Below are 15,159 nucleotides of genomic sequence, written 5' to 3'. Positions count from 1 at the left end.
TCACTATGAAAATGTGGAGAAAGAGTACTTATTTGGGGACACTGACAGTCTCCCATTATTATATATATATATATATATATATATATATATATATATATATATACATGTATGTCTGTGTGTGTGTGTATATATATATATATATATATATATATATATATATATATATATATATATATATGTATATGTATATATATATATGGCTCTACTTTGTTCGAAAATACGTTACATCGAACAAAGTAGATGGCCACTTCAGCGAAAGTGCATTTCAAAGAAAGTGCACTTTTGCTGAAGCCTAGTCACCGGATCGGCCAACTGAAAAAAAAAAAACGCAGAAAATGTTTTGCAGGGAGGCAAGCCCCCTGCACCCCCACACCTCCCTATTTAAATATACCAACTCCGAGATCACACTACAGCAATGAAAAGGGAATATTTCCATTCCAGGCTGTATTGTGATCTCCATACTTCATTTTCGAAGTTTCGGTACTTCGAACAACAGGTCTCGACCAAGTGGGTTACGAAGTACTGACACTTCAAACAAATGAAGTAGACCTATATATATATATATATATATATATATATATATATATATATATATATATAGATATATAGATATATATAGACACACACACAAATACATTAAAAATATATACATATATGTGTGCATTATATACTTATGTACTGGTTCTATTACATATGATCGAACATATTTAATGTTAAACCGCAAACATTGACAACATATATTCGTACATAATATTGAACAAACTAAATATTGAAAAATAAAAGCTATTTTCTCTCCCAGTTTAAACACTACCCCCATAGCACCAGCCTAAAATCTGCCTGAATAGTGCCAGTGTTATGGGAAGGATTTTATTAAGATAAGGTATGCCACCCCCCCCCCCCCAGCAGCACCTTAGTAATGGATGCTAACCTTAACCCTAAGGCTGCCTCTTCACCCAACCCTAACCCTACAGCTTATCTTAATAAAAACCTTCCTGTAACACTGCCAGTACACAAGACACACTTGGGTACAAAAACACAAACAAGCATACACTAACAATACCTACATCTATCCCTTTTACTTACCATTATCCTAAACCTAACATACGCACACCACACACAAGAATGCAACACCTATGCCTGACCATTACCCTAACTCACTCACACTCACACAAACACTCAAATCTCATGCAATCCCACTCACCTGTCTCGACAAAACATACTGACAACATTTGGACCACTCAGCTATCCATACCATCGACATTAAACGCCACCCCTGTTTGTCAATGAAAAGCATGTTCAACAAAAAGCAGGGGAACACATACATACATACATATATATATATATATATATATATATATATATACACACACACACACACACATACACACACACAAATACACACTCACATATATATATATATATATATGTGTGTGTGTGTGTGTGTGTGTGTGTGTATACATACATACAAATGCTTGTGTGAGTGTGCATGTTTACACACACACACACACACACACACACACACATATATATATATATATATATATATATATATATATATATGTGCAACTTTGGCAGTCCTTATTATTTCTTAATTTTTTAAATAAAGCCTTAATAATATGAGGCTCGATAGCACCAAAGCTCAATTCAATCAATCCAAAAGGCCACAGACAGAAGTGGTTCTTCCTACAGAAAAGACAGGTGGTTTTATTCCCAAAGATAAGGACTTTTGCCCTAAGTGTAGGGCTTTTGCATGTGATCTGACCTGCCTTAAAGACTACTTTACTAATCCATGAGTTCTTGTAATATCAGTTAATCTTCAACAGGGTCTGTTACAGTTGGTAGATTCTTGTAGTCATTTTTTTGAGACTTCTCACACAGATCTTAACATTCACTGGTCCTTGACTTGTGGGCACATCCCTCCTCTTCATCAAGTGTCCCTTGTTCCTGGACAAAGGAGCACACATGCTCCAATGGTCCTCATTACTTGACTTCCACTCAAACTGATCTCTACACTTGGAAGAGAAACATAAAACACTCGCAAGAAGAGAAAATTATAAACCTGGCAGAGTGATTTTGGATTTTTATTTTTGTTTTTTAAAACTGAGTTTTGTAAAATTACAGGAGAAAACGGCACCATCAAAAGGAAAATATAGACCAGGGAAAATGTTACCCATTGCAGACAATCCTCTCAATCATCAGCTGATGTAGTGATTATGAAGTGATTGTGAAATATTCACTTATGTCACCATTTTCCATTGTGGTACACTGAAATCCTTGTCAAAATGAGATACTGTACAGACCACTGAATGAAAACCTAGACTCCTTCAACTCAATGTGTACAATTATTACTGTGATAGGGCATACTCTACTTATAAGCAAATAAATGAAACCAGATTACACTGTTGTTATGACTTCATTCTGGTGACAACTGCTACTTAAAACATCTAGTCATAATCTCAAACGTACTTTATCTTAGCTGCTCAGATACAGTGAAGTCAAATAACAACTGCATGCTTCCAGTTCTGACATGCATCTCTGAAGTACATCAGCAAATTATTGCTTTAAAATTCAAATCAGCATGCTACTTAAAACACTAGCATTTTTTCTCTCTGGAGCTTTGAGTCAGCACTTGAACTTCATGACACTGGACTTGGATGACCTACACAGTTACATGCATGTAAGGACAGGGAACACTTCAGAGGTGCCTCTCTGGGTCTCTACTTTACATTAGCAGTGATAAATGAGTGTTACTGTACTCATGAGATACTCTCTAAATGTCCATATTGTAGGTTTTGAGGCTATACGAAATCTGCAAATATTATACTACTATGATTACAGATAAATTACTTAATGACTTTCAATATACATGCTACAAATTATCATAACAACATTGTTATGTGCATATTTTATCAAACAAAACACTAAAAATGAAACCTAATTTTCCAAACAATCTCAGATCAGAACAGAAAACAATGGTAATATGAAATGTGCAGTAGTTTGGGAGATAAATAGACAGAAATAAACTACATGGGCTGTACATACTTTTCTACAGACTGCTAGAAAGAAATATTTAGGGTGGTAATAGGAAATGCCTTTGCAATTCCAAAGGTGCAGACTGCTTAATACAATGCCCCTGTATAGAGAACAATTAATAACACTACATTGCAATTAATGCAACTTACAGAAAGTATAACACAACTAACCTTCTTTAAAGGCCTGCTTCATAAGTGGTTCTCCCTTAGGAGTATCCTCTGTGGTGGCCCTGAAAATCTTTCTAGAATCTCTCTTTCGCCCTATAGGTGACTCCTGTCCACCACTGTCTGACAATTCACGGAAAATCTTTTCTTTTTCTTCCAGCAGAGCCATGATATTTTTATCTTTTTCAAGGAGTTGATCTGAGAAAAGAAATGTTTATTTATTTGTGATTATATCAATACACCCTAAACACATCCAGAGCTAGGATAAGAAGCTTTGTTTTGATCTGCAGTTAAGGAAACATGAGTTTTGGATATTGAAACATACATGCAATACTTGACATCAGGGAAATTACCTTACATAAATAACTCAAGTAAATGTCTTTACCAATTTTCCTTGAACATACACCACATTTTCTGTTCAGTTTTTAAACAATGCACAAATCAGCTCTGCAGTCACCTTTCTGCATTTTTGCTGACACTAAAAGTATAAAGTACTCCTAAAGAATCACTTTCAAAAATCAGAAGATCTAATCCGCAGTACAGGAAAAAAAAACTCAGTCAACATGTTAAGTATACTAATATCAGACTTCAGTTAAACACAGTGTTATAAAGATGGTGGTTTTGTATTACAACAGTGTAGCTACTGAAAGACATTTTTTATTAAATCGGGAAAGCAGGTCAGGATGGCATACACAAGTATAGTGGGTTAACATTGCTGCCTCACAGTGCCTAATACTCTGGTTAAACACTTGGATGGAGTTCCCTCCTTCTCATCATACATTTCCCTTATATCTGGCTTTTAGGTAGGCTCTTTCCATAATCTAAGGACATGCTAACTGGTGGACTGATAACTTTGAAACTGGTACTAGGTATGTATGAAAGTACATTACTGATATTTTCAATATTAACACTATTTTAAAATTTAATACACTTTACGGTAATTTTTAAGCAAGCAATTATAAAACTATAACGATGCAAAGAAACAAAATAAAAAATTAAGAAAAAAATTCACTCCTGAACTGACAAGTATTACCATAGCATTTATGCTTTCTAATCCTAAATCAAACAAGCGATTATAAAGAATATGTCCACTTGCAAGCAGAAATTAAACCATTACCCTCTACAGAAGTACAGAAAAATAAAAGTAACCTCATCCAGTACCAGACTGTAAAACTGCAGGGACCCTAGCCATCCATTCCATTTTGCAGAGACTTTGAATTGCTCACCGGTAAACTTAGGGAATATTATGTGATCAACAGATGTGGGTTACCAATCCACTACCAGGTTGGTTAGATGGGAAGACTGACAATCAGTGACTGTTTTAACACTCTTCTTAGCTGCACAGCCAGTCATCAACTGAGGATATATGAGCAAATTCGTAAATTTAAAAGTGCTCAACCCTACATCTACAGACTGCAATTGGCCAGGAAGGTTAGATGGCAACAGTACCAGCGGCTAAGTCAAAAGGTGGTAAAAGTACTTTTTCCCTGTTATGTTATTCAGGAATGATGTGGTATGACCACAAAGAAGGTCAATAAAGGTTGTCAGTGAGCAGCAGCTGGCATAAAAAGCATTTTTGTGTGTATTTTCTGAATAAATGAGTAAGCAAAAAGATGGTAGGTGAAAAGTGCCACAAAATGATTTTGTATCCAATGACACACTACAACACACCATAACATCCTCAGCAGTGTGAATGAAACCATAAATAACACTGACTATAAATTATATGAATAGGACAAATGAGTTGCTATCTCATTCTGATACTGAGTACAGAAATTTGAAGCAGAGAAATTAATTACATGTGATGCTTTATGATTTTTTGATGACTAGGCTTGTTTCATTTGATCTTTACAAGTTTTTGGTAGTAGAACATCCGCTTATTCCTGTGTTACAAGACATGCCGAAGACACACAAGGATCCAGTAGTATCACCCATGCAGCCGATATTGTCAGGATAGGGTTGACTCACTGAGCTTCGCTTGGTTTATGTCGAGAGAATGTTGAGACCCTTGCTTGATAAAGTACCCTCCGTACTTGTTTGTTTGTGTCTTTTGGCTTTTCCCAGTTAGATGTTGCCACAGCGGAACTCCGGTCCACTAATGATTGGTAGTTGATTTTTACGTGCCGAGTTACCAGCCCTGACGCACAACCTTCAACGAAGGTATGCCCATTCATGCATGTCTCCACGCAGAAGACGCTCTAGCTGAGAATCGAACCGGACAGCATCTTACTGTGAGGCGACAATGCTACCGCAGCACCACCACCGCGACAAAGTACTAAACAGTTCCTGCAGACACTATCTGAATGCACACAAGGCTTTGATAATGACTTGGATTGCCTGATGGTTACGTTGGATGTATGTTCCCTATTCACAGTCATACTGAATGATACAGGGGTTGATTAGGATTTTTCTATCTCAAAACAATGATTACTCTAATAGTTAGAATAATTTAATTAGTATGTTATTAGAGCTTGTTTGGAGAACAGTGTCTTCCTGTTTGATGATAAATAGTATTGCCACAGGTTGGGAGTGGCATTGGGCACAGTTTGTGCCAATAGCTATGCTAACATGGTGTTAGCACACTGGGAATTGACTCAAGTGTTAACCTGTAATCGTATTTTGCAGTATATTAAGTTCTACAAATGGTTTATTAATGACATCTTCCTGTTGTAGATGGGTTTACCCATGACGCTATCTGAATTTGTGAATTATCTTGAAAGTACCACTACTTTTTTAAAGTTTACTGTGAAGTTTTCATCCTCTGTTAAAGTTTTTTAGATGTCAGTATCACAAGAACTGTGGAAGCCTGTTTTAAGACAAACATCTACAGGAAGCCATACAGGAAGAGTAGTATCCTGCATCAACCCAGTATGCATCCAGGCTATGTCTATACAAATGTTTTGAAGAGTCAGTGCATGACGGTATCTAGACTGAATGATGATGACAGTTTAGATAATGCACTTACAAGCTTGCACAGTCATTTCATTGATAGGGGTTATTCTATGAGACAGAAGCAGATGGCCCAATACAAGAGGTTTACCTAGCAAGAACCAGTAGAGTCAAACCCTATTTTTCTCTTAGTCCTGTTATCAGTGATACACCTGCTTTCGCCCATGTTGCTAAGCCTAATAACATTAGCATGCCGCTCTCTTACTCCAGTGATAACTTGATTTGTGACATTGTTAAAAGAATTGGTCAATTCTTATGGCCAATGACAAGGTCAGGCAGTTCAAAAGTGAGCATCCTAGGTTCTTCTTTAAAAACAAAAAGTCACTGAAACGACTTTTATGTTATAAGAGTGAGCCTAATAAGAATAAGTCTTTAGAATGGTTAGGTACATTTCCGTGATGCTCTTGCAATGTTTGCAGTTACAGTTCCCCTGTGAATTGTTTCATTCATTGTACTACACAAAACTGGTATATACCATTGTTGCATGCTAACTGCAGCAGCACTGATTTGGTATACATAACAACCTGCATGGTTTGCTCATATTTTTATGTGGGGGAAGACAAAGCCCTCCCTCAGATAATAGATCCGAGAACATTTTTATGATATACAGAGCGGTAAGACCACAGATGCCTTCACCATGCATGTCAATACACATAGTACTTTGCATTCTTTCAATTTCATTGTTTTACAATTAATTTTCAAAGATTTGAAGGGGTGGCACTGAAAACAAGACGGAAACAGCTGAGTTAAGGCGGATGATTATACTACAAGCTGATAAGGGTTATGGTTTGAATGAAACTGTACCTTTAAAGCTGTTACTGAAAGCATATGGTTTGTTTCATTAATTAATTGTATGCATTGCATATATTTTAATCGTTACTTTGTATGATATGGTCTGATGAAGTGCTAGATGGGTGTGGAAGCTCTTACCAATTAAATTTTTTATTTGCTTTTAGCTGTGCTGTTTAGTCCTTCCTAACACTCTTTTCATTGTTTAGCTGTGTCAGGACTAACCTTTATCCATGTGTATGTTTTTTTCCATTTACTAAATCCCAGAAGGTGCAAGAAAATCCTTATTTGGACACTCCAATAAATCCTCACACATTTTGCTAAAGCCATTACATCCTGGACACTCAACATAAGGAGGACTGAAAATAGGAGAGAGTCAGGTTTTGCCCAAATTAACACAATCCTCTGATTCTGAGCCAGAAAGGACTTCTCACAGTTTGTGGAAATGGTGTCACTTTGAGAGCCCCATCACAAGCCACTCGTACACTTGAAGTTTCATACCCTGTTAGACTATAGCTATCATGGAATGCACACTGGAAAACACTATGGGTGCATAGGACAGATCATATGGTACAACTGTTAAATTAAAATGAAGCCTATGTACAGTCAGTTGATGAAATCCTCTATAAGGACTCCACAAAATTATTTGCTAAAGGCATCTAATCCAGCTGGGCAATTTTAATGTCACATTAAACAAATAAACCCATGGAGAGTTACCATGCAGAGTATGATGTACCAGATGAGCAAGATGAAGATAATGAGGTCCAAGATGGGACATCATTCTCCAGCCCCCCTGGGCACAAGAAAAAAGTGTTAGTAGAATCCTTTGCTTTTCTTTGAAGGACAGAAATGTTTTATGGCCCCTTTCCTTTGATGTCTCTAACTATTCCACATAGACCTACAGAAACCAACTAATCCATGAGTGTTACTCTTATGGTGAGAAGATCTAACATCCTAGCATGTATTCTTCAATTTCAGCCAGAGGGGATAAGAGTGAGCAGCCACTGTCAACTTGCCCCTCTGGAGGGAAGATGGTGACACTGGCTGCTTACCGAGTGGAGTTTTGATCCAACTAAGTTCAGACTACCATAGTGCACTTGCACTGAGAAAAAAGCATGCTGGAGCACTTTTGTTCTCAGGAGATAACAGCTGCGGGCTCAGAAAAGCTGCCAAGGAGGAAAGGGGGTTCTCCCAGTGGTAACCCCCTGTCTCCAAGAACCAGCAAGCTGGCTTGTTGCCTACTGCCAACTTTTCACTGAAATACAGGTTGCTTATGGGGATTTCTGGCCAGTAGTGAATGAGCTGTATAGCTGTCACCTATCCCTAGAGTACATAGCTCCCATTCCATAACAATGAATAAGCCAACCAGGAGAAGGTAGAGGAGGCCATCAAGCAAAATCAAGGAGGGAGGGAAGAAAAAGCAATGTGTAGTTATCCGTGCCCATTTCTAGAACCCACCTGTGTATTGCAATGGACCAAATACAAATACAGTTTGGACAAACTTATAGAACTACCCACCATAGGCAGACCTGAGTGGTAGTCAGATCTGTGACTTCAGCAACAGCAAAATCATCCTCCTCACAAACTTATCTTGGGAAAATGTGTCAGTAATTCAAGCACTGTTTCAGTGGCTGTCAATCCCACAACAATAATTCAATGAAAAGTCACTTTCTACACCAATGGACTTTACTCCACTGCTGTATGACCACAGAGTAGGTATACATAAGTATGGGGAAGGTAGGAGTGTCTCTCCACATGAACAGTACAGTGAAGCTTGGCCACTGTGAAAAAAAAGTCTAGTTTGAGGTTAGCTGTAAATAGTTCATAGGTTGGTACTAGGCTATCAGCCCTAGGGCCTATACAAGCCTAGCCATAACAATTCCCTGGCTATTTCTTCCCACACTATTTACTTCCCTGGACCCCTGTCTAGCAGGGCGACTCACGTGATCCCCGGGGTGAATTTCCTTTCTCCCATCCAATCGTCAAGGTTCCTTTTGAAGAGGGCCAAAGAGGCACTCTGCTTGACATGTATGGTCAATCTATTCCAGAGTCTGGGGAGTCTTTGGGTCAGGAACCTATCCCTCCAGCATGTTTTGTTTGTTGTGATGACAAGGTTTAGATCCCTGGAGCGTGTGGCTCTGAGGGATTGGGATTTCTTTAAGTGTAGCATGTCCAACAGCTTTGGGTTTGACATGGTCTTGTATGTTAAGCAGAGATCACCTCTAAGTAGATGATATGCGACAGAGTATAGCTGGAGTTTTTTAAGGCGGTCAGCATAGGGCATCTGCTTTAGGCCTGTGATTCTTTTAGTGAGATATTTCTGCGGCCTTTCCAGTTGTTGCAGATGTCTTGAGAGGTACATACCAAATGGGATGTTGTATTCTATAATGGGTCTAATGAGGGATGAGTACAGTGGGACAATGACCTCCTTTTTTCTGAATGAAAAGCCCTTAGTGATGAGGTGTGCCACTTAGAAGGATTTCCTGACTGTTGTGGCGATGTGGTTATCGAAGGTGAGACCACTGTCCACCTGTATCCCTAAGTCTCATCACACTTTTGGAGTTTAGTGTACTGCCACCTATATGGTAATTTATGGGTACATGTTTTTTCCCAAAGGGGATAACTATACATTTCTTGGTACTGAGCAAGAGCCCATGGCTCTGGCACCAAGCATCTGTTTCTGAAAGGCCCTTTTGTAGAGTATCCACATCATTTGGGGATTCAATAATGGCTCCCAGTTTGCAGTCATCTGCGAACTTTGTTAGCCAGAGTCCCTTAGTGTTGGCCTGTACTTCAGAGAAGTAGATGCCAAACAACAGCGGTCCCAGGACTGAACCCTGAGGTACTCCACTTGTCTAGAGCTGGATTGGGAGTCGGCTACTTTTACAGTGTGGGTTCTATCAGTAAGCCAGTTAGCAACCCATTGGGTGACATAGGGATTAATGCCCAGCTTAGTAAGTTTATCTATGATTCCAGAGTGGGGGATGGGTGTCAAAGGCCTTGGCAAGGTCTAGATAGGCTGTGTGAACCACTTTACCCTTGTCCATGGCTCTGGAGACTGATTCAAAGAAGTCAATCAGGTTCAGGAGACAAGATCGGCCCTTCACAAACCCAAACTGGGTGGGGTCCACTGTTTGAAGGCTGCCAATGTCTTTGTTTATAAGTTCCATGATAATACGCTCCATGGCCTTGCAGGTAAGGCTCGTCAGACTGTTGGGATGGTAGTTAAATAGTTTTCCACAAGTTATTTTAGGAGCTTTGGTATTCACTGAAAATTCCTTTGATGGAGCAATATGATCGCTTATCTGGTACAACTGAAGGAAGCAAAGCGGGTACACACTAGTACATGAGAATCCTACTAATTTCTAAGAAGGTTTTCTTAAAATTTTGGGATGGCGTAGATAAAGAAGAGGAGAAAGACGCACAAGACACCACAAGTACTCTCCAGAGTAGTCAACACGTGCTTCCTCTTTTGTAGGTCCTCTAACAATCCTGGAGGCCTGTACAAAAAGAAGACATCACCATCTAAGTGAACCAGAGCCAATCATTAAAGAAGGTGAGCCAACAGCATCCCAAAACACATGCCATCTTATGCAAGCACTTTCAGAAAAGTCATAAAGTCCAACTGTGCCATCACTAAGGTCTTTTCCAGAGTCTCCTTGAACCTACGAATAAGAATCATGCAAATCAGGGATGGCATCAAAACAGTGCAAGTGTTAGGGAAAAAAAGTACAGAGTCTGCATGCCCCCTTGCAAATCTTACATAGGACATCCTGGTGTGTACCAATAGGAGTCACACACTCACATCAGGCCATAGCAACTGGATGTTTTTAGAATAGTGCTTAACTCAGGATATTAGAAAAGGAAGAAAATAACCTTTACTTACTGTAGAGAAACTCTGAGGTCAGAGCTGTCAAATCAGAGATGAGAGGGTAAAAATAAAGGCAACATGTATTTGCTGCACAAAAGCAATGTCATACAAACATAACTGACTTATTTGAATAAGGTACAGAAATAATAACAAAGGGAAAGCAATGGATGTGATTCTACTTAGAGTATAGCAAGGTGGTAGACACAAATATCCTTAACAAATACTACAAAAACAAGTCAAACTAGGTGGGCCAAAGGTATGTACCTAACAGGACACAGTGGTTCATATCATATGAATATTCTAAATGAAGAGCATAATGCTGGGTACAACGAGGTACTACAGCACTTCTCCTTAAATGTCTAATGGAACGAGAAGGAAATACTATAGTCAGGGCAGGGTACAGTAAATCCATGTCAGTAAAAAAAAAAAAGCACTTAATGTACTTGGTGACTATTATAAGCAACTGTATGTCACCTTCATTAAGGTGGGCTGTGCCTGAAAAGGATCACTTGACCATTGCACTGGCTAACAAATTAAAATTATTTCAGTTTTCAGTTCAGACACAAGGGCAAAAGCCCCAATGCAGTTGTTCAGTTAAAATAAAAATACAGATGAGATACAACAATTACACTACAAATATCCATCCATCCAATCACAACCCCCTTTTCCCATTTCTGTACATGGTGTTGGGGTGTCACTTCAACAGTGATAATCATCTAGAGCCAAGGCTTACACCACTGGGTGGCTAGCCCTGCCACTGAATTGCAATATATAATCTACAATTAAAAATCTGACATGTTTATCATCCATGGGCAGACAGATGGAAATGATCTCCAGTATCCTGAACTAAGTGTCTCTCTTCTGATTCCCCGATTCTAAGAAAATCTTGCTGAAAACTTCAAGTAGCTATTCACATGTATATCTGCATATGGATCACACATCCACGTGGCCTGCCAAGATCCCTATTTATAATAAAGTTTATTTCCTGCCCTCCTCATACTCATCTAATGCCTACATAAATGTCCTTCAGTGACACTACACATAGTTTTAATGCCACTATATATCCCAGTCCATTGGCCTACAATTCTTTCTGCAAACTACATGCATGTGTTAGGCATACATAATGCTCTGTTTGCAGCCTGAACTGCCTGCTTCGTAACCTGACAGATTAAATTAACATCCTTCCTAATTAATTATCTTCTTGCTCTTATTCAGGGTTGCAGGGGAACAGTAGCCTAACCTGGCAAGAAATGGTGCAAGGCAGAGAACCAATCCTGAATAAGATACAGTCCATCATAGGCGACATGGCTATGCTTAGTTTAAAGGACTGTCAGTACACCTACTGGAATGAATTTGGTATGTGGAAGGAAAGAAAAAACACTGGCAGACAAAGCGAAGGTGCCCATATTACACAGAGTAGGCACCCCAACTGGGAATCACACCAAAGAACCAACAGCTGTAGGGCAATATGCTTAACCACTGCAACTACACTTGTCGCCCCTTCTTAATTCTAAACACAAACATTGACAAATGTCCTACATCCACAAGCATACTTTTCAGTAATATCCAAAATGCCACTGACACCATGTGCAACTGTCCTATCTCGTATAAGGAACATCATCCTAAATGGAAGAAAATACTAACAACAAAAACAGAAAGGAGATGTGAGGTTCTCACACCAAAAATGTAAACGTGTCAGCAAACAAGGACTATAAGGAAGCACAATAAACTGAAATTGCATCAGAAAGCCAGAAGTTGCTAACCCACTGTAACAAAATATAAAAAAAACCTACATTTGAAAGAACACCTCTCTGTAAGAACAATAGCAGGGAAAGGGAAGCAGTCCGCATGAGAAAAATCACATTATGCATTGCCGATACCAAAACGCACATAATAATAATAAACACTAAAGTTTAAAATGAACACCAAAAAAAGACAGGAAAAGAAGTTACCAAAGCTTTAATATGCAGCAAGAAGGATCTGTGAAACCAGAAGAAAATACTCTTTCAAAAAAGGCATCTGAAAATATGAAGGCACAAGCTGAAGATAACAGAAAACCATGCAGAGGCTTCTCCACAGTAAAGAACTGAGCAATGATCATGACATTAAAATTAGTTGTGCTGCAATAACACCTCATACTGTAATAACAGGCACAGAGCATTCTATTCTTACTGCAGTCTTAAAAGTAGAAACGTGATGTTCAAATATTAGATTACCTCTCATTTCCCTGGCTCTTGCTTCTAGCAACCGTCTGTCTTCTTCAGATTCACTTGGGATCCCTTCATCTTCATCTTTTCCACTGTAACACATGAATTTTAATGTTACCCTTGTTTCCTCCACTTCTAGACTGGTATCAGAACAAATGTGTGATCAGTCTTTAAAAAGGTTGTAAATAAGGCACCATAGTCAATTATCAGTGTTGTATTAGTACAGAATGTATACATCCCAGCAAAAATGAAAGGACAGGAGTGGGTTTCATGTATAAGACAAATTATAATAAATATAGGTTTGCCAACACGTTCGAAAGCACTGTATCTGGTCTAACTAAAGACAAACTGTATAATAATGAAGAAATGACAAACAGTTTTAAAGAAATGAGGATCTCAACAAAACATGCACAGAAAGACATTAAGAATGGCAAATGTGTAGCTCCTTCTACAACAGTCTCCATTAAACGATATTATACGCCAGGTTTTAAAAGTTACGAAAATTTGGTCATTCAAATACCAATGGCCTATGTGCCACATAAGGGGTGGGGGAACTGAGCAGCTGTTTCAAGTATTTGTATAGTTTCTAAACAATAAAAACGAAGACAAAAAGAAAAAACAAAACAAAACAAAAAATGCCATTCACCCACTTCCCAACATCTTTCTATTTAAGTGGTGCTGTTTTTGTTTTCTGTACACTTTGAACGTCGTGCTATTGTCTCTTTAAGAAAAACAAAAGTTTCTATGCATATACACATTAGTACTTAGAAGTAAAGGGAAATGACTGTAGAAATACTGCCTTGTGTTGGAAGGCTGAGTGCAAGGCTGGATATAAGGCATAATGATAATTTCTTACTATTTTGGAGGTAAACTGGTTCAGGAACGGATCTGCATCACTTAAAGAATGTATCCACCTGAAGCCAATGCCTCTATTCAATGTTTTTTATTCAGTCATTCATTTGGTAGGCAGATAAGTGAACTGCTCCCAGGGATGTTGTCACGTGCAAATGGAATCACTGAGTGTGACAAAAAATACTCGGTACAATACAACACAATCACACTACAGTAGAACACACAGAGCTAAATATACAATCATTCCTGTTTAAGCAAGGCTCTACAATATCTGAAAGCATGAGGCAAAAAGAGTTAAACTCAGGCATTGTTGCTAAGCTCTCTGAGTTAAGCATTAATCCCTACATAACTTGCTGGATTGCCATCTGTCTCACAAACAGGACCCAAGAAGACAGGATTGGTAAGACCACTTCCACCAATAGACCGTTCATCTGCAGAGTAGTTTAGGGTTCATTGTTGGGTCTACTCCAGTTTGGCATGTAATTCTCAGAAGTCAAGGCTAACATTTAAGGCCTGTAGCTCACCAAGTTTGCAGATGACTGCAAATTGGCAGCTATTACAGATCCCCCCCCCCCCCCCCCGAGACACCATCTTGCAAGAGGGTTTAACACATACAAATGACTGGCGCTAAAGCCATGGCCTAAAACTCAATGCTAAAAAATGTATTATAATGTATTTTGGGAAACTGACAACTTGTGTTACTTACTCTATCGATAAAACACCCCCAAGAATCAACCCAGTAGTAACATATGTAGATACCAGTCTGGTCTTTGATAAAAATGTAGCTCAGATAATAATAAAATCATTCTATGTCACCCAACTTGTATGTAGGTACAGATGTGGCATCCAGGTCCAAAGAAGTGATAGTACCCTATGCTTGGCCCTTATCAGACCTATCATTGAGTACAATGCCCCTTGTGGGATCTATCTAAGCAGGCACTTGCAACAGCTGGAACATTCACAGAGGTTTATCACCAGGAGAATTCAGAGCATGAATACCCTGACCTACACAGATCACCTAACAGTTCTGTCACTGTATTCAGTCTCCTGTAGGCTGCTGAGATGGGATTTTTGCCTGACTTACAGGGTTTCCTCAAATCCAGCTCTGATGGATCTGTTGAGCATGCGCAAAACAAACAGCACCACAAACACTAGATCCAGGGGTCTGAACTTCACTTGTGAGATAAAGAGAACATGCTGGTGGGACAGATATGTGTCATAAAGGATCCCTACACTATGGAACAGGCTCCCATCCATGTAGAACACAGTTCATTCCTGACCCTATTAAAACGAA

General features: G+C 38.8%; 1 protein-coding gene across 1 annotated transcript in view; it reads right to left on the bottom strand.

The window, feature by feature from the left end:
- AKAP13 (A-kinase anchoring protein 13) overlaps window positions 1-15,159 on the bottom strand; it is a 2,349,678-nt gene that overhangs the window by 168,762 nt on the left and 2,165,757 nt on the right. Inside the window, exons 25-26 of the mRNA XM_044078370.1 lie at window positions 13,023-13,105; window positions 3,204-3,395 (exon numbers count right to left, since the gene is read on the bottom strand). Of these exons, the coding sequence (XP_043934305.1) occupies window positions 3,204-3,395; window positions 13,023-13,105 (275 nt within the window). The remainder of the gene's footprint in view (window positions 1-3,203; window positions 3,396-13,022; window positions 13,106-15,159) is intronic.

Source organism: Protopterus annectens, chromosome 7.part0 (assembly GCF_019279795.1).
Source record: "Protopterus annectens isolate FY-2018-M chromosome 7.part0, PAN1.0, whole genome shotgun sequence".
Classification (NCBI taxonomy): Eukaryota; Metazoa; Chordata; order Ceratodontiformes; family Protopteridae; genus Protopterus; species Protopterus annectens.
Note: the sequence above shows the minus strand (reverse complement) of the source record. Positions and strands in the feature narration are given on the sequence as shown.